Below are 20,143 nucleotides of genomic sequence, written 5' to 3' on the forward strand. Positions count from 1 at the left end.
AATTATATTTTTGTAGAAAAAAAAATATTTTTTTCTGAATTTCACAAGAAGAAACGGCAAGATGCACTAAGAGTTTAATTGACCGTATCAGACGAGATAGAGTGATAGAATCGAATTGAATATTGTATTAAATAAAATAAACAGTTCCCTATAAATGCTTTTTTTTATTTTTAAAAAACAAGGAAGCTATGATCCTTTAAAATTTCTGCGAATTTTTAGTGATCACCCGTTACTATTGATCATGAATTCAACAGCTCGTGAACTTGGAAAGTCTACGAAATACTTAAGAGTGTTTCCAAGAAAGTTTGGTGAAAAAAAAAACTTAGAATAAATGTTTTTTTTTTAAGTCATTGTGAAGGTCCTTCACCCAGCGTAAGGCCCAGTGTAAAATCCCTGGCGGTTCCCTCCCTCTTTGCGGGTATGTAATTTAATGTAGCTGGTATACTGAAAGCAATAAAAAAAACTCTAAATAAAGAAAATGTGAAAATCATTTCAAATGCCTCATCAAATCTTTAGCCAATGACCATTCTGGGTAGCTTTTTGAAGAGTTAACACATCTTTACATCTTTACTCTTGAAGGATGATGATGATTGTTTAAGTGATATTCCATATTTATAGGAGTTAGTATTAACACTGTTGAATATTTCGTAGATTTTTAATTTAACTTCAGTTATGCAGATGAATATTTTTTATTTACTTTCATATTTTAAATAAAAGTTTTGAGTTGTTTTTAACTTGGTATTAAGAGGTATTTAGACAATATTTTGTTATATTTTACATTTGTGTTTGCATTTATTTCTTTAGTAGTTAACACTGATTTGCTTAAAAAAAAAAAAATGTTCTCATAAAGAAAATAGGAGCAGGTTGTACTTGCATTGTTCGTATCAAATCCAAAACAAAAGAGAAAGGATTTACTAAATCATCAAATTTCAGGAAGCATATCAAGTCTAGTACCGAAGACAAAACATGATGTTAAATTACGCCTCAAAAAGCTCGGTACGGATCAGATTTACTTCTGTGGCAGACATCAAACTCTGTCAGTTTATGTACGGTATGTTACAAATTCAATGGCAACTCGTCCTTGGTATATTTGTAAATGAAATAGAACACTTGTGTCGCTAAGATTTAACAGTGAAAAGCGGATCAAATAAAGTTAAAGATTAAAGCTAAAGAATGTTTTAACTGTATAGATGAAGTTCTTTTACTATATAAATGATGATTATGATAATCTATGTCAAACTAAAATCTAGTTCAACAGCGGTGTGCAAACTTTAATTTAAGTAGTATCTCACAAGAATCTGGGTATTCCTTTCAACTATTAATTCATGCTATTGCAGAAACCATAAGTTAGACTGCAATTACACATTTACTTGTACTTATTTGAGGTATTTTAATAACAGATGCCATTAAGATCGGCAAGAACTGTCGTAATATGCGTTGGAGAGAATAAAACTAATTGTAATAGAATCAACTCTTTAAAATTTAACTAATAACAATTTGCGGAAAACCCAACTGAACTCCATTTAAGATATTGAAATAGCCAAAAACTAGAAAAAACTATATAAATATTTTTCGAATTGACATTTGTTACAGCGATTACTGGTTTCTACTAAGGAACAATAGATTTTTGATAAATATATAATTTTTGTTAGATTTTAGTGACGCCTATATTTAATAAGCTCATGTGTGCAAAAATTTCGCAACTCATTGAAATCAACATCAAGATATTGTCTCCAAAATCTTCGATCTCTGCCGATAGACCACGCAGGATAACAAGGGCTATCGATACCCTGAAATATACGAGCAATAGCGCGACCCGAGAAATTCTGATCTGGATAAGCAGATAGCAAGGAACTAATATCATTTGATATAGCGGTCCATCTGTAATCTGACGTTTTTATCTTAATATTGCATGTGCACATCTCTTTCAAAATTGTCGTTTGTCGCTCAACATCACAGAGAAAGTAATTACTTATGGATGTACGTACATTTTCGTCAACGCGGATTTCTGTTTTCAAACCGTAATAGTTTTCTTCAGATAAATCTCGAAATAAATTATACAAAGCATCCAATTGTAATATCCTTTGATCTTCTTGTTTTGTAATACTTTCGTATAAAAAGTCGCACATTTCATCTCTATCGTTATTGCTTAGTCCTGGGGCAGTCAGTACGTGGAAAGAAAGCTGATCACATTCAACAATTACACCAGAGTGTCCGGTTGTATTCAGAGGTGCATCAAGTGCAAAAGACATGTTCCACTGTAGGTAGCGGACTTCACGAGATAAAGTAAAGACATCCCAACACATTTGATCCGCTATATCTGCAAAACTGAAATCAATGCTTCGTATTTCATCGAGATGACGTAACTGATCATTTGGTAATTTTTTTATTGCTAGTGCTACAGGAGCAAACCTTTTGGCAAGTAGCTGAAACTGTTCAGGCCCCCCATAACATTTTACTGAACACATGTCACGTAAAGGATTCTGAACTTGCAACCAACGTTTAGGATGAAGCTCTAAATATGCCATTAATGTTGATATGTTAACCTCCGGCATATCGAGAGCTTGTACAGTGCTATCAATATTAAAAGTCACGCGGTGACCTGAGCATATCTTGCTATTGATTGGGATACTAATACTATTACTCGGCGGAAATCCCGTTTCATCGCAACTTCGATTTGTGTTGACATCGAATTGGCTGCGTTCATCTTTACAACCTTCATTAACAGGTATTTCTCTAATCAAAGAGCAATCATTGATCATTTGATTGCAAAAATCGTTGGAAAACATTTCATCGATTTCTTTCGCTGTCATCTTCTCCATATTATCGTGGCTAATAGGGTTTAAACGCTCATGTCTAGCACATAGTTCTTCACATTTACATGCTGGAAAAGCAATATCGACAAACCTTTGAATCGTTTTGCGATCGACCGTGTTTCCATAGATATGTCGTCGCAATTCATATAGGTCATTTCCCTAGAAAATTAGTTTTAAAGACTATTTATAGTGAAAAGCTGTAGTGAATAAATTCTCATTAGCTTATAAATTCTCATCAGCTCATAAATTCTCATCAGCTTATAATGCATAACTATAAAAAAAAAGTCAGAAACTTTTCTGCCTAACCTCATCATCGAGAAATACGTGAACATATGATAGTTTCCCGTCACGACCAGCGCGCCCTATCTCCTGAACATAATTCTCGAAACTACTAGGCATGTTGTAATGAATCACAGTACGCACATCAGACTTATCTAGACCCATTCCAAAAGCTACTGTAGCAACTACAATTCGTAAATCTCCAGACATAAAACTTGTTTGAACGCGTCGACGCTGTGAAGGTGTCAATCCAGCATGGTAAGACTCAACATTCCACCAAAACGGTTTAGACGTTTTTCTAATAAAAAGAACATTAAAGAATGATAATCACTAAATTAATAACTTTTAAAAGTTTTTAATCAAAATAAAAGTTAAATATTTTTTTTAATTTTTTTATTTTTTGTACAGGTAAAAAGAGGTTTCAACACTTACTTTTTTTTACCCTTTGAAGTATCCTTTAAAGTGTCCTTTTCAATATGGATTTTCTCATCAGGAGCTTTAGCTGGAAGATTTGTTCTCAACATAGATGCTATCCTATCTGCATCTGTACGCCGAGTTACGTAAATAATGATGGAGTCGCAAGAAGAGAATGGTTTCATTTGTAATAACTCAGTTAAAGCCTAAAATATGAGCACTAAATTAGTTTCGAAAAAATATTTCAACATTAATCTTTTAATTCAACAAGCGACATCGTGTGAATTAACTTAAATCAAGCTTTAAAGCTAGTCAACCTCATCTCTATTGCAGTCTCTAGAAGCAGTAATACATAAATTAGGTGGAATGGGTTGAGGGTCTCTTATTATAGAACCTTCTAACGGAATCCCTAAATGTTGCATTACAGACGTAGCTGTTGCATGCGAAGCAGTAGCAGTGATTCCTAATAAACAACCAATATTGTAACGTTCACGAAGCACCTGTAAAGAATAAAAACCAAAAAAAAATTTTTAAAGTCTAACCTAACAAGAACATATTTCAAATTGACAAAGTATGCTAAATCATTTCTACATTTTGACGCGTTTCCGAAATATTACATTTTAATAATTGATAAATGCTAAGTACCTTGCACACTTTTAAATATGATGGTCTAAAATTGTGCGACCATTCTGAAAGACAATGCGCTTCGTCGATGCACGCAAAAGCAATAGTTGGTAAAGATGACTTCATAGGAAGAATCCCTGACCCGAAACCACCAGATACAAGCGCTTCCGGTGATATTAGCAACACGGCTATCTTACCCGCCTTAACTTTCTCAATAACGCGTTTTTGCTGAAGTTTCGTCATGCTACTGTTAAGACAAGCGCCAGGAAGAAACGACGGCAGACTTACCACCTACAACAATAAACACCATATTTTGTAATTAAAAAAAAACAAAATAAAATAAAAAAAATTCAAATACAACAAAACTTAAAAAGAACAAAATACTTGGTCTTGCATCAATGCTACGAGCGGAGATACAACTAACGTTAAATATTGCTTTTGTTTATAATATAGGTAAGAAGGCAGTTGATAACACAACGATTTTCCTGAACCAGTAGATAAAATAACCAATGTAGACAGACCTAGAAACAATTTATAGTAAAAGGTTCTGTAAAAAAGAAAGTAAATCTAGTTTTTTAGAAATCAATAAAGCCAACTGTCAAAAAAAGTTGGCAACTGCTACATACTTAGTAATGTCGCTTTGTACAGTCGCTACATTACTTTGTAGTGTCGCTTTTTACAGTCACTATATACTTTGTACAATCGCTTTAAAATGCAGCAGATGAAAAATGTTAAGAAGTGTATAAAAAAATTATATGAACTACTGCAGTAAAAAAATATATTTAATTAGTTAATATAATCTTAAACAAACATGCTTAAATATAAGGTAAAGATACAAATAAAAATATTATTTATTGAAAATTATTTACATAAAAGTCATTGCCAAAGAAGAAGAGTTGAAGAGAAATAATGCTCTACCAGAGACAATTCTTGCAATTGCTTCATGTTGGCCGTCACGAAAAGATTTAAACCCAAACACGCTTAGTTCATTTTTTACTTGATCGTACGCTTCTGATTTATAAACAACATAAAATATATTTATAATTAAAACCAAAACTATAAAAATAAAAAAAACGTAATTCTAAAAAATAATAAAAAAGAAAATTAGAAACAGAAGCAAAGAATAAATAATGTAAAAACAATAATACCGCAACTTGGTTTAGAATCAACAGGTGGAATTAAACACACACTAGTTGGTATGTAAGGCTCACTGTCATAAGTTGGTCGAGGCCAAACTGCTTCAATCTCCATTACATCTTTTAATTAAAAAAAAATATATTAATTCTATAAAAAAAGGAAAAACTAAAAATTAACATTCTGAAAAGCAAAAAAAACATTTTATAGCTTTTCAGAATGTTATTTTTATTTTCAGGTTTTTGTATAGAACTAATAAGTTTTATTTTTATTGTACTTTCTATTGTAAACTTTTTCCCAGGCTGCACATTGGTCATTTCGACTTCTTTCAAGGAGCTACTTTCAACACAATCAAAAAAACTTTTCTTATTTTTATCAAAACTCTCAAAATCCATCGTCTGCTTTTCTTCCTCAAGTTTTCTATAAAACATATAATTATTATTTTCGTAAGATTTTAGATTAAAAAAAAAAAAAATCCTTGCATGATGAAGAAAAAAAAAAGAAAGAATAAAATTTACTTAAAACAAATCAGAAGAAAAGGTAGGCATATTAGATTATAAGAACAAATAAACAAAAATTAGGTCTACACTTAGTAAAAATATTTTGGTGGTAAAGCAAATTTCATCTAAAAAAAAAACTTTTGGCTTTCTTTTCACAGTTAAAATTTTCTTTTTTCTACATTAATAAAACTGTTTTTTATGGAACTGCAAAAATATATAACTAACTGCAAAAGAGAAAAAATATTCTCATAAATGTTTGTAATAAAAAATCCTATGACAACTGGCAAGTGTATGAAAAACTTCTATACTATAGTTTATGGCCACGGCCAACTTCCACAGGCTACAACTAATTATTTAGTGTAAAATTAGTTTAATGAAGATTTTAATTTTGTAATTTAAGCTCAGAATATTGTGTTTATGATTGCACATCAATTTACAGCTTGAAATTAAAAGAAAATATGTATGTAGCAATCATTTCCTTTAAAACCAAAGGATTGTGAGTTAAAAAACTTATGACTTATAAACGAATTTGTACTCATTGCTGTCCAGAAGATGATAGATAATGCAGATTTCTAGAGAGTAAAAAGTGGTGTTCCAATCCTCCTCTCTCTGTCTATAAAGGTTTGGGTTGTATCCCAAAAATTTACCCAAGGAATTTCAAAAGTACTGTGTTATATTAGCTGATAAGGTGTATATAAAACCTGGATTGCAGTACTTTGGTGGTAAGTTATTTTAAACTTTGTATTTTAAATGTTTAAATTTTGTTTCAATATTTTATTTTTATTATTCAGGATGTTGAAATGTTGTTAGCACTCTCAATGAGTAATAAGTCATTGTGAAAAAACCTTTTTTAAACTTTTTATGATTATAGATATTGTGGCAAAGCAGCTTTTAAAAAATCAAAAACAATTTTAGCACAAATGCTAGTTTTTTTTTTGGAAGTCTTTCAGAAGCTTGTAATCCAAGTATTTTCAATTTGTAAAATTACTGTAGATTTTCAAATGGATGGGAATTTAATAAACAAACTATACTTGCAGATGGAAAACCTCTTGGATTTATAATGGATAACTATATCTAGAAAATATTTCAAATCTAAAAATATTTCAATATATTTAAATTGTAAAAAATGATACATCTTTCTTCAGATTCTGTTCATATTTTAAAATGTATCAGAAATAATTGGATCACTGAAAAATTAAAATGTTTAAAATATAATTAGTAAAGATATTGTGAGACTTGCAGAATTTTTAATTCAACTTCATACTACTGATTGTTGAATGGTAAAGTTGTCACCTTAAAAACAAAAGGTTCTGTCACTAAAACCTATTGAGTGAAAAAATATTGGATGAGTTTCTAAAGTTTTTTGTAATAAAACAGTTGCTGCGTTATGTGTGAAATTTCCTGAAGCTGAACTTTTTATTAAAACAGTTGTTAAGTGGTAAACTGAAGTAAACAATAAAGCAAAAGATCTTGATATGAAAAAGTCTTGATATGAGATTGAATGATATGTGAAGAAAGGGTATTACTATTAGAAAAGATGATGTGTTTATTGATATTAAAAGTGTTATCATGTCCTATTTAAAACCTCAAAAATGATTAACCATTGCTAAAAGAGTCTGATTTTTAGCTTTAAAACAATAAACCAATGAAAACATTGTATCATATGCACAAAGATTATGCAAAGCATCACATTTTTATAACTTCGAAAAATTAGGAAAAGATGGCCAAAGTGCAGAAGATGATCTGATTCAAATGAGATTAGTTGATGGGTGGCACTCTTCTGATCAGAGAATTAAAGCTTTTGAATTGTTACAAAATAGTGAATCTCCTAAACTAGGATCATGTGTTGATTTCATCAGGCAGCTGGAACAAATATTTTCTTTTAGTGCACAAAACAACATTAATAGTGAAGAACGCTTTTCAGTCAACCATATGAACAAAAATAGAGATAAACCAAATCAATGCAAATACTATAGCCTTCAACACTTGCCACAAGAATGCCCAGCATTTGGAAAAAATTGTAAAAAATGTGGGAAACTAAACCACTTTAAAAATGTATGCAAATCAAACGTTAAATGTGAAAGAAAAGTAGATGAAATAGAGAATGATGATGCAAGTGTTTATTCTATTATCATGAATGATTCAAACTCAGAAAATGGTACTAAAATAAATGACTGTAATATAAGAATGCAAGTGGATACCAGAAGTCAAGTCACAATTATACCAAGAAAAGTTTTGGAGCTGTTGGAGCTGATGTCTAAATCTAAATTACAAAAATGCCATCTTTGCTTAAAACAATTTGATGGTACATATATTAACGTATTAGGAGAATGAGGCAGCATTCAAAACAAAATCTAAAATAAACATTGTATGAATTATTGTTGCAGATTGTACAAAGAATCACGATTTAATTGGCATGGACATAATAAAAGTAAATGCAACAAATTTGGTTAAATTACAAAACAAATATAAAACAAAGTGGTATGCAACCATCTTATGTTAAATATTGACCTCTTCCTATTCATATACAACCACAAGTGATAAAAAAATTCAATCAAATGATTCAACAAGGATTGCTCCAAAGAGTTGCACCTGGTGGAAGCAAATGGCCCTCACCACTTATTGTTGTTAGAAAAAAAAAAGAAGATTTATGCATATGTACAGATTACAAAGTAGGGGTTAACCAAAAGATTTGCTCAGATCCATATACTATTCAAAATATTTAAAACATAAACAAAAAATTGGAAGAATCAGGAATGATTATAAATAAAAGTAATTCAGTGATGGAAACAAAAAGTCTTTCATCTCCAGGATACAAACTGTGAGAAAAGGGAGTTACTCAATATCGCAATTTGGTCAGCAAAATACTTAAAATTAGTCCTCCTAATGATAAAAAGGAACTTGAATCTTTCATAGGATTAAAAAACTTTTATGGTCAACACTGAAAAATATGCTGAAAAACTGCTAAATAATTTAAGGAAGAAAGGATTTTTTATTTGAATTACAAAAGAAGAACCTTTGTGAAGATCCTGTGGTAAAAGTTTATGACATCATTAAAGATTTAGAATTAACAACTGATGCCAGTGAAAAAGCAATATCTGGTATACTAATACAAGATGGTCACCCTGTACTATTTCTCTCATGATCTTTGATAGATGCTGAAACAAGATACTCTAACATAGAGAGAAGCACTGGCTATTATGTGGCTCACTCATAGAGCCAGGCAATTTTTGTTGGGTAGAAGATTCAAACTTACATCTGATCATAAACCATTAGAATTTATACTAAGACGGAGGACAGAAAATGATAAACTATTGATGATATTAAAAGCAGAATTGGTATAATAATTTGAACCAGATGCTCTGTAACAGAAAGGTCCTTTAAATCCAACAAGAATAAATTGACTATTGAAAAAAGAGCTGTTTGTAATGGTTACCTTATTGTACCTCCTAAGACAGTGAGAAGAAGATTTACTAAATTAATCCATGATGACATACACTGTGGGATAATGCAAACTTGATGTAGATCAAAGTTAGAAACATGGTGGCCATTGTCAAGATGTTGAAGAGTATGTAAAAAATTGTAAAGACTGAAACAACAGTACATACACGGTCCAGTGAAGATAAACCATGGTGCAGAGTGCATATGGATCATGCTTCTATACAGAGTGTTGGATTATTTTTGATTTTAGTAGATGCCTTCTTGGGATGGGTGGAGGTTGTTAAGGTAAATAATTTTGAAACTTTCACAATTAAGACAGTACTTCAAAGTGTGTTTTTAAGAAATGGAATTCCAGAAGTTTTGGTGTCATAATACTGCAGAATTTCATGATGCTGCTTTATGCCAGTGGCTGAAGAAAAAAGGGTGCTTGCCATATAAGACCCCACCATGTCATCCCCAGTCTAATGGAGCAGCTGAAAGAATGGTAAAGACTGTTTAAATGGGTTTGAAAACTTATTCACTGGATAAAAGTTTATTAAGTGGATATCTAAGTAGAATGTTACAGCACAATATCTGATGCTGGAAAGTCAAGAAGTCCCTCTAAGATGATGGTGAGGCAGTTCTCCTCCTACGATGAGCTTTGAAGTGGATCTTCCTTATGGCAACGACAAAAACAGATTCAAAGCCTTTATCTCTCAAGCAGAACCAACAGCCTTTATCTCTCAAGCTGTTCAAGACACTGTCATTATAATGAGAAATAATATATGAACATTAGTGCATTGTGACCAAATAAATAAACGGCTAATCAAGACGAGTAGATTAGTGGATAATGAAGATTGTAGTCATGACCCTGTTAATCCTATCAATAGTGAGAACTTTGATATATCCAGAATAAATTTGTCTGAAGAAGAATGTATCCAAAATCAAATAAGCACTTGAGAACAAAAAGGGCATAAGGCAATTCATTTCAGGAACGTGATGCTGTAAAAGAACACTGAGCGGACTAAGGGGGCCATGTTAATATACATGGCATTCTTTTATGTTCATATATAAAGATGATATTAACTAGTAGAATATATTTTTGTATAGTTAAGCAACTACTCTGAGAGAATCAGAGTAGTTGCTTAACTATACAACAGTTTTAATTATGATTGGCAAATAGAATGTTTGATAAAACAAGCCAAACTTTCATTTTCAAAATAAAATTTTATGTATCAAAATAAAATTTTATGTACAATCTAAAAAATACTTTATTTTGAAGTTTATCATTTTTCTTAATTTTAAAAAAAATTTATTAATTGTATTACTTGTTTTAAATAGCTAAAAAGAGAATTATATAAACTTTTATATAGAATTAAAAAGACTGAGTGTTTAGTCATTAGAAAATATATATTTGCTCTTGATAAAGATATCTGCTGTTTCCATTTTATCAATTTATATTTGTTTCAATAAAATGTTAAAATAGTTTTAGAGGAATTGTTTGAAAAGAAAACTTTTTTTTTGCCATAAAAAAAGTTATGTTATCAAAATTAAAAATTGTGTTTAATTAAGTAAAATTTGTTAGAATAATTAAATATCTTATATAAAAAAAAAGCTGAAAAACTTTATTTTATACTAAACAAACCTAAAAGGATCAACTTTCTTTTGCATTCCACGACAGAACTTTGCCCAATGTCCCTCTCCTCCACATTTATAGCATGTCTTTTTTTCACCAATCACTTGCCAACCTTTTTTATTTGGTTGCTCAAAAGAAGTTTTTTGCTTCCATTGTCTTCTTTTGTACTGTGCCCCAGTTAACTTTTTAACACTACGCACATATGTCTTTTTTTTGAGATCAATTTTAACAAAATTATCATTTACCAATCTAAGTAAAGATTGCATCAAGTTGAAACCACCATCATTATCATAACCAACATCACTATTATGATTGTAACCTCCATCATTATTATCTTAATCTTCATTATCATCATAATCATAACCATCATCATCATTATTGTAATCATCATCATCATCATCATCATCATCATCATCATCATCATCATCATCATCATCATCATCATCATCATCATCATCATCATCATCATCATCATCATCATCATCATCATCATCATCATCATCATCATCATCATCATCATCATCATCATCATCATCATCATCATCATCATCATCATCATCATCATCATCATCATCATCATCATCATCATCATCATCATCATCATCATCATCATCATCATCATCATCATCGTCATCATCATCATCATTATTGTAATCGTCATCATCATTATAAAACATTTTACCTTTTACTACTACTTTTTTTTAACTTGATCTTCTTAGGTTTAGGATCAAGTTTGTCCTCATCTGCTTCCATTTCAGTTCTTTTTCTTTTGTGATTTAATTCTTCTTCATTCAAACATAGAGTAGATGTCATCTTCTTTTCTTCACTTGTCAATTTACTGCTTCTATTTCTAGGCTTCTTTTTCAGATCTTCAGGAACTTTTTTCCCATTTTCCTTATCTTCTTTGTTTTTTATCTCATTAGAATCTTTTTTACTAGATCTTAAATTCTTATTTGGTATCCTTATATTGTTTTTATCTGTCTCATTTTTTCCAATAGATACTGAAGAATGCAGCATGAAAATATCCTTTGAAAAACCTTCTGTAGCACCTGAAATTTCTGGAGAGCAAATTAGTGTATCAGCAATTTTTAGAGAACTGATCTCAACTAATGCTTCATTTGAATTATTTTTGTTGTAATTTAAATTTTCAATTTCAGAAGGCAGAGTTCTACTATCAGATGATTCGATTGCTACAATGTTTCCATCTTTAACAAGTATATTGCATTTATCAACTGAAAAGCTTTCTGTTGATTTGATATCTTTATCAATAGAAAGCTTCAAATTTTCATTTTCATTGGGTAAGTTGCTGGAGCAGTTATTTAACCAGCTATCTGAAAGCTTTGAACAATTAGTAAATAATGACTGACGTTTTCTCAGAATTGATACTGATTTTCTAAAGAATAAATTTTTTTATAATTATAAACTTGTAAATATGTATAATAATGATAAAATAATTATTATTTTTGAAAATAGTAATTGAAACCAAATAACAATCACATAGTTAACTACTTTAGACACAACAGAACTACACAAAGAATACACAACAGTTCTTAAGATATCAAAAGTTGAAATTTTGTTGATATAGCATTGTAACAACAGGTATTTGTGACAACAGGCAATAAATCAGCTACTAAAACTTGATTCCTAGATTTTTATTCAATGAGTTCAAAAATAAAGCTCTAAAGCCTCTACACATAGTAGAATGTAGTATTAATATCAGTAATAATATACTAACTTATTTTATTTTGTTTGAAGCAAACTAAAGATTTTCCTTGATTTGGCTGTTCAAGAAAAACATGAATATGTAACCCCAGTTCACAGAAGAGGTAGGAGCCACAAAGTGAGGAAAATGTAAGTTTGATACCTTTATAGAACAGCTTGGAGCTTTACTAGTTGAATTGAAAAGTCTTGCAAAACACAATAAAGTGAAAGCTTCATGAAATAATAGACAGAATTACAAAAAAAGCTTTTTTAGCATATAGAAGCCTCTTTAACAATACAAATAGCAAACACCAGTTCAAAAAAAAAGGTCAACAAAGACCATGCCAGTTGAAACAGGTTAATGTATGGAATCAAAAAACAAATTTCAGTTAAAAACTCCTATCAATTTAAGGTGTGACTAACAAAAGAGTCATAAACTCAAAACAAAAAAGCAAGTTTCTTTGAAATGTCTAAGTATTTTGTTAAGACTGCAAGAAAATGAAAACAAAAGCAATGAATTCTATCAATTCCAAGAAAAAACTTGGGAACCTGAAATTCACCAGAAACAGTCAAATAAAAGTAATTAACTTTCAAAGTGTTGAGTTTTTATCGATGATGCTATAAAAAAAAAGACTTCATAAGTAATGAAAAAAACCAGCATGCTCAAAAAAAAAGGTTATTACTACTCTATCTTAATGAAAATGACTATAAAGAAGTTAAGTTCAGCTTGTCAAAGTTTTGCAATCTGAAGCCTAAGTCATTTATTATAACTAAAACTTCAGGCCTTCACACTGTGGAGCTTAGTATTTTAGTGGTGAATGAACTAAGTTTGTCCACTACCTTATTACTAAACTCATGATTGTTGAAATTAGGTGGAATAAAAGTTACAAAGAATTTATGACTTTAAATGTTTGTTGCCTTGAAAACGCTGAGTGTATGCTGCATTAATGCAACCAATCCCCTGGTTTTGAAGTGTTAAAAAGTTATTTAGTATGTTCATAGACAATGTTCATATACAGCTTAAGTACCTAAAAACTGTAAAAAGAACTTTAAGCAGAATGAACACTTAGTTTTAATAGATTGTCCTCAATGAGGTTCAAAATTATGAATTAGGACAAATGTCAATGCTCATTTTATCCCATTGTACTTTTTTTGTGTGTTTAAAAATATTTTAAAGAGGAAACCTTCCTAAAACAAAAAAATTTTTTTGTAACCTCATTTGTTTGTATACAATATTCAACAAATCTTAGACATTTGTTTGTAACAATAAGACATTTGTTTGTATACAATATTCAAGAAGATATAACTAGACGTATCAAATAAATCTACCAGATGTATCAAGTATTAAGTACTTTTCAGCAGTGCAGTATAATTTAAAAACTTTAAAACTTTAACAATCATTTTTATCACAAGGAAGACTTTGATCTAAATGCTGAATGGGTATTTTTTGCACCCAGCTGTGATAAATGTGCTTTTGATGGTAATGGTTTAACTTTTAAATGGTCAATTTCTCAAGAAAGCCTAAAACAAGTAACTACTGGGAAAATTTTGGATGTTAATGTGATGTGCTCCTTTTACAAAGACAAGATAAATCAAACCTACTTCAAGTTATTTTCAAAAAAAAAAAATTTTTAAATAGGTTCTGCTTAGGAGTACAGTTTCTGGGACAAGGATGTGTCATCCTTTTATACCTATTTGTTTAAAAACAGAAAATTATAAAAAAAACCAACAATGATGCAATCATTAAAATATTTCATATAATTCCTACAAAATTAAATAGAAAAATTAATTTCATATTATTCCTACAAAAATAAATTTAATATTTATTTTTGGAATTATTTAATATTTATTTTGGAATTATTTAATATTTATTTTACAATTTTTTAACATTCATTTTGCAATTATTTAATATTTATTTTGCAATTATTTAATATTTATTTTGGACTGCAAATTATGTAAAGATCAACTGGTTTTGAGATGTAATGGTGTCAAAGTTCATTTTTTTGTGTGGATGAATTGAGATGGAATGATCCAGATATACCATCTGGATCATTCCATCTCAATTTATCCACACAAACAATACAGCCACAAAAAGTAAAAGACCAAATGCTATTTAAAAAACTACATACCTTGCAGGGCTTTTACTAAAACCATTTATTTTGTTTTCAATTTCAAAAGTCATTACAGATTGCTCATACTTAAATGTTTCCTAAAAAAATAAGAACTGCAATAAGAAAATTAGCTATCAATTGTATAGAGAATAAATTTTGAAATAAAAATTCTTTATTAAAAAAACTGTAAAAGAATAAAAATAGATAAAATGATTGCTAAAACTAAGAATTGGTAATGAAGATAAACATTTAAGTTGACTCACCTTTACATTTTCATCATTTGTTACATTTTCATCATTTGTAACCTTTTCCCTAACTGCACTAATTGGTGTTTCACTCAGTCTTTTAAAGACAGGTCTTTTGATCTTATGAATATCTAAAACTTTTAACTGAGATATCTTCTGTGTTTTCAATTTGTTATCAGGCTGCTTTAAAAGGTTAGCTCCAAATACACCATCATCAACCTGAAGTATTATTTGCAAAGTACACTTTTTACTTCATATTTTTTATCAATAATATAAATTCCAAGGTTATCCTATTTAATTACATAACATTTAATCAAGTCCCCCCTTACATTTGCAAGACATCATCTATTATGTTAAGGTTATATGCTTACAGCTTGTAATGCTTCATACATTTTATATAATTTTCTCTTTATATAGGCAAAGTATGTTTTTAAGTAGTTTCTTGTGAAAATGAAAAAACAAACATATGTTAAAACTTTATTTAATCTTTTGAAAACTTTAGTCAATAACATAGTTCATTTTCTCAATAAGTTCATCACAAGTTTTTTCTCCGATCTCATTGTAAAAAATGCTCATAAAAATGCTTTTTTTTTTTTTTTTTTTTTTTACTGGAAAACATCTAATTAGACATGAACAATTACTAATCAAAAAAATAAAAAAAAACTAGAAATGGATTTTAGTTTTAATTGCAACCAACAGGCAAAATGTGATTAAAATATTTTGAAATATATCATCATAACTACCATGAGATTTAATTACAAATTCTAAAAAGGCATTAAATCTTTAACTAAATTGCTTAAATTTCCTTCTAAAAAACTTTAACAAGCTTTCTTATTTGAGATTCATTAAAAATACTTTTACTGCCTTATTGCTAAGTCCTAGATCTACAAATGTGGATCTACAGATGTGGTTAATACAATCCACTTGTTTATCAAAAAAAACTTCATCACACCCAACTTGATAATGAGTGGTAGAGTGCGCTTTATTTTTATATTTAATAAAACTTTAACTTCACTCATTTACTATTTTCTTTTTTTCTACAATTTTTTTCTTTTAACTACCCTGAATAAGCTTTGACAAAGTTAGAATTCAGACAAAGTCAAAGGTAAAAGACCTTACTCATGTTAATAAACCAAATGTTTAACTTATTACTTTATTAATAACTGACTTGCCAGTGTACATGTGGGTTCCCCCACCAACAGTATTCTGTACTTCTAATTTATATTTCCATAATAACATAAATAAATAACAACAACAACCACAACAACAATAACAACAACAACAACAACAACAATAATGATGATAACGATGATAATGATGATGATGATGATGATGATGATGATGATGATGATGATGATGATGATGATGATGATGATGATGATGATGATGATGATGATGATGATGATGATGATAACAATAACAATAACAATAATAATAATAAAAATAATAATAATAGTAATAGTAATAATAATAGTATATTTAATACTTACTTGCAAATTGTTGGAAGTTTTTTTATCCTCACAAAATTTCTTTTTTTTTAAAGCTGCATATGCTTTGTAGGTATCTAAATGATAGATAATACGATAGAATAATAAAAATAACAATAATGATAACAACAACAAAAACAATAATAGTAAAAAATAGTTTTTTGTAAGTGTGTTTAATGTAATATACATGTACTAAAAGTGTATACCTGTTTGTAGGTTTTCAAATTTATTACAGCAAAAGTAAAACAAGAAAGTTTATTTATGTTTTTTGTTTACCAACAAAAAAAATATAAATAAATCCACCTTGATATTAAGAGATTCTTTCAAGTTAAAATATAGGTGTACCTTTAATTTCAGCAGTACTCTCATCAATATCTTCCTAAACAAATAGAGGTAATATTAGTTTGGTAAAATGACTACATAGGAAAGTAGAGTGATTTAGAAAAGTAAAAAAAAATCATTAAAATGCTTTGTTGAAGATTTACTTGGTTGAAAGTTTACTTAGTGATATCATCAACTTAAGTTTTTTAATCATGTACAGTATCAAACCTTTGTAGGCTTTCGACCATATTTTCTTGAAAACATTGACTCCCAACACTTTAGTTCTTGCTTCAGCAAGATAAGGTCTTTGTCTAACTTATCCATTTTTTATTCTACTTCCATGCTCAGAGCTGTAGTCATTAACACAGAAAACAAAATAAAATTTAAATCATTTTTTTAACTCATAAAGAAAGAATTAAAAGGTAAATCAAAACTTTCTTTTTATTTTGTTTGGCATTTATTATGAGCATTTTCAATACCATGAGACATAAATTAGGAAGCTTGCAAAAAGTACAACATTTAAAGAATGCTGAAGTAAAACAGAAAATACTAAACATAAGTAAATTCTAAAGGTTAACACACAACAATTAGTCTAAAGAGATAAATAAAACTAAAGAAATACAAAATATGGGTTGAATATGGAATATTCGAAATTCCATACTTGTGCATAACTCTCTTAAAAGATATTTTTAATTATAATCAATCAAATTTTAAAACTTAAAACAGTCTGGTCACTAAATAACTAATGCTAAAAAGTATAAATATAAATTTCTCAAAACAAAAAAGAAACAATTTTAATTCAATATCTAATATCAGTCAATAAATAATGACTTGTGAAGTTTATTAAAATAGCAAATGTCACAAATGATCCACAGCAGAACCTGTGAAATACCTTAAATGAAAGTTAACTACATAGTCAGTGTTATTGTTGCGTTGTACTGATATAGCAAATGGATAGAAAGGGTGAAATGTAAATGCAACAAGTCTACGAGCTGATTGAGTCATATTTCGACCTTGAACACCAGCAAAGATTTTGTACTTTAACAAGCCTGTGTCTCTTGAATAAAACCTAATCAAACACAAAAAATGAATTATAAAATAAAGGTCAAACTTTTTAGAAAAAAAATCTATAAAATCTGACTATTAACTACACTATTACTAGGCAACCTTTATAATTTAGGAGCCACCATTATTTTTGTTTAAGGAACAAATTTTTATTCTTTTATCAAAATCATTTTTATCAACATCATGAATATGTTTCAATGACTAAACCATCAACTCAAACAGTCAGGATTTGTTAAAAATATCAATTAATTTTAAAAAACTTACATCATTTAACTTTTCTACATTAAACAATAATGAATTACTGAAAAATAGACATTTACCTGATAGGGTGATCACCACATGCTTTTGGTCTTTCCATAACTGAAATCCATTTATCATCATAACTAAATAAAGACAAGTCGAGATATGGGCTACTACTGTAAGATTGAGCACTAATTGGTAGCTGTGCTAAAAGTTTTTTAACAGCTTCTTTAGGTCCTCCATATTTAGCATTAACTATTGTACTTTTAAATCTTCTTTGGTTATACCGAGCATGAATATTGCTTGAAGTTGAACAGGTGAACTGGACAATTTGCTGAGGGATGGCATTTCGAAAGTGATCACTAAACTGTTCAAAAACTTCTAAAAGAGCCTCTGAAGAATTTTCATAAACAGCAATAATTTCAGTAAGAACCATATTGTATACAGCATAAAATGAAGGCAGAGTGCTCGGATCTTGAACCTTCATTGCTACAACTTCTTCACTTGCATATCTTATAAGTAAATGCTCTTTATCTAAGAGTTGCATTTTCCACATTCGTAAATTTCTGAACTGGTCAAAGTATTGGTAATACCTACGTATAGACTCTTTGGACCCGTCTTTTGAACAAAAATTATACAAGTAAACTAACAAACGATGCTTTAGGCTATTAAAACACTTATCACGATATGGTTGTAAATTTTGCATTTCTGGTAATCTGTTTATTGTGTACTGATCATCATCATAGCAAAACCTGCCAATAACACGTACATCAATAAAATGACCTTTTGGGGTAACTTGAAATATATGAATTGTTTGATGCTGAACAGACATTACTGCCAGTATATCATTATATAAGTAAATCCCTTGATTATGTGATAAATATATTTTATCACACTTAAATGTTCTAGTATCTTGAAGGGTACCATTATACAAGTCTATTATATGTATTGCATAATCTTCTAGAGGAACTCTTTGATTGGGAGTTATTGACTCATTGTTTCTATAAATATCGTAAAACATTGGATGCACATCTTCAGCAAGGGCTGTTGCAGAACCTACAATAACATACCTTCCATCATCAGTAAATAAACTACATTCACGATTTAATTGTTCACCAAAACTAGTTACTGTAACAACTCCTCTCTGTTTAAAAAAACGATCAAAAGATAGACTTTTAAGCTTAAATACACCATCTTCATTTTCATTACAAGCATTAAAAACATAATCATTTGAAGCACAAGGACCTTGAAACTCATAAATTTCAACAGAACTTTGATCTCGAGAAAAGGCAACTAAATGACGTCCATCAGGTGAAAACTTCCGTAAAAAGCATGGTGGCTTTTCTACATTTATAACTGTAAAATTTGGGAAAATATTCAGGTTGAAGGAACGTGAAAAATGGAAATGTGTATTTGGTTTATTTATAAATGTTTGCCGATGGAATAATTTTTTAACAATGTTTGGATCACAAGTTCTTCTACGTTTATGTATATCATCTTGAAAGATTGCATAATCATCTTTTAAACTGTTACTTCTTTTTTTCATATCTAAAGATATTTTTTAATTTAACTCAAACAGCCATACAAAATATACTTGTATATTTTTTAAATTTTCATTTGTTTATTATACCTACCGGTACAAAATAAAGTTAGATATATTTTTTATTTTACATCAAAGTAACAGCAAAGCAATATCATTCATATACTAAATCATTTGATTTTGTCAGAATTTTCAGTATTACTGCAAGTTGTCTCAAAACAAACTGTGGAAATCTTGTTGACTTCCATAGTTTCTAAAGATTCAGCAAGTTATATATAAATATATATAATATTATACTTACATTTTTAACATACTTACATTGTTAATATACTTATACTATACTATTATGTATTAATAGTAAATATAATATTATGCATGTAATATTATTATTATATACTTAATTGTATTAAGTATATAATAATAGCATGTGTAATACATACAATGCATAACATAACATGTATAATACATACAATGCATTACAACAAAAAGTTCAGTGAATGAAGTGTGTAAATTGTCACTTTGTTTTCTTTTTTGCCTTCACGCGGAAACAATTTAAACTAGACGGATAATAATGTATGCGATTGAGATGTTCCATGGAATCTTAGAGAGC

At 29.3% G+C, this 20,143-nt stretch overlaps 3 protein-coding genes across 7 annotated transcripts; 1 reads left to right on the forward strand and 2 right to left on the reverse strand.

Annotated features, from left to right (window-relative positions):
- Nucleotides 1-1,548: 1,548 nt before the first annotated feature.
- On the reverse strand, nt 1,549-19,543 carry LOC145194559 (ATP-dependent DNA helicase Q4-like). Of its 5 annotated transcripts, XM_090068189.1 has the most exons (18): nt 18,074-19,543; nt 17,581-17,757; nt 16,917-17,038; nt 16,713-16,746; nt 16,371-16,444; nt 14,899-15,099; nt 14,654-14,733; nt 11,506-12,216; nt 10,833-11,072; nt 5,545-5,687; nt 5,282-5,389; nt 5,052-5,144; nt 4,518-4,654; nt 4,155-4,424; nt 3,827-4,009; nt 3,528-3,715; nt 3,123-3,393; nt 1,549-2,975 (listed from the first exon to the last, which is right to left on the reverse strand). In XM_090068189.1, the coding sequence occupies exons 3-18, from the start codon at nt 17,010-17,012 to the stop codon at nt 1,656-1,658; spliced, it is 4,149 nt and encodes a 1,382-aa protein (XP_089924315.1). In that variant the 5' UTR covers nt 17,013-17,038; nt 17,581-17,757; nt 18,074-19,543; the 3' UTR covers nt 1,549-1,655. The 5 variants fall into 5 exon arrangements, 3 of the variants coding, with proteins under 3 accessions (XP_089924315.1, XP_089924314.1, XP_089924316.1); XR_016445444.1 differs by lacking the exons at nt 17,581-17,757; nt 18,074-19,543 and having other exon boundaries at nt 5,003-5,144; nt 14,654-14,715; nt 16,917-17,127; XR_016445443.1 differs by lacking the exons at nt 17,581-17,757; nt 18,074-19,543 and having other exon boundaries at nt 5,003-5,144; nt 16,917-17,127.
- On the forward strand, nt 6,546-9,124 carry LOC149881029 (uncharacterized). The gene has a single exon (XM_090068198.1). The coding sequence runs from the start codon at nt 7,520-7,522 to the stop codon at nt 8,099-8,101; it is 582 nt and encodes a 193-aa protein (XP_089924324.1). The 5' UTR covers nt 6,546-7,519; the 3' UTR covers nt 8,102-9,124.
- Nucleotides 17,317-19,629, reverse strand: LOC145194558 (DET1 homolog). Its single transcript, XM_080072225.2, has 2 exons — nt 18,074-19,629; nt 17,317-17,757 (listed from the first exon to the last, which is right to left on the reverse strand). Exons 1-2 carry the CDS (start codon nt 19,537-19,539, stop codon nt 17,547-17,549), a joined length of 1,677 nt encoding a protein of 558 aa, XP_079928351.2. The 5' UTR covers nt 19,540-19,629; the 3' UTR covers nt 17,317-17,546.
- Nucleotides 19,630-20,143: the final 514 nt, after the last annotated feature.

This window comes from Hydra viridissima, unplaced genomic scaffold (assembly GCF_058129835.1).
Source record: "Hydra viridissima isolate aposymbiotic clone 2 unplaced genomic scaffold, HvirCarnegie_v1 scaffold_12, whole genome shotgun sequence".
Classification (NCBI taxonomy): domain Eukaryota; kingdom Metazoa; phylum Cnidaria; class Hydrozoa; order Anthoathecata; family Hydridae; genus Hydra; species Hydra viridissima.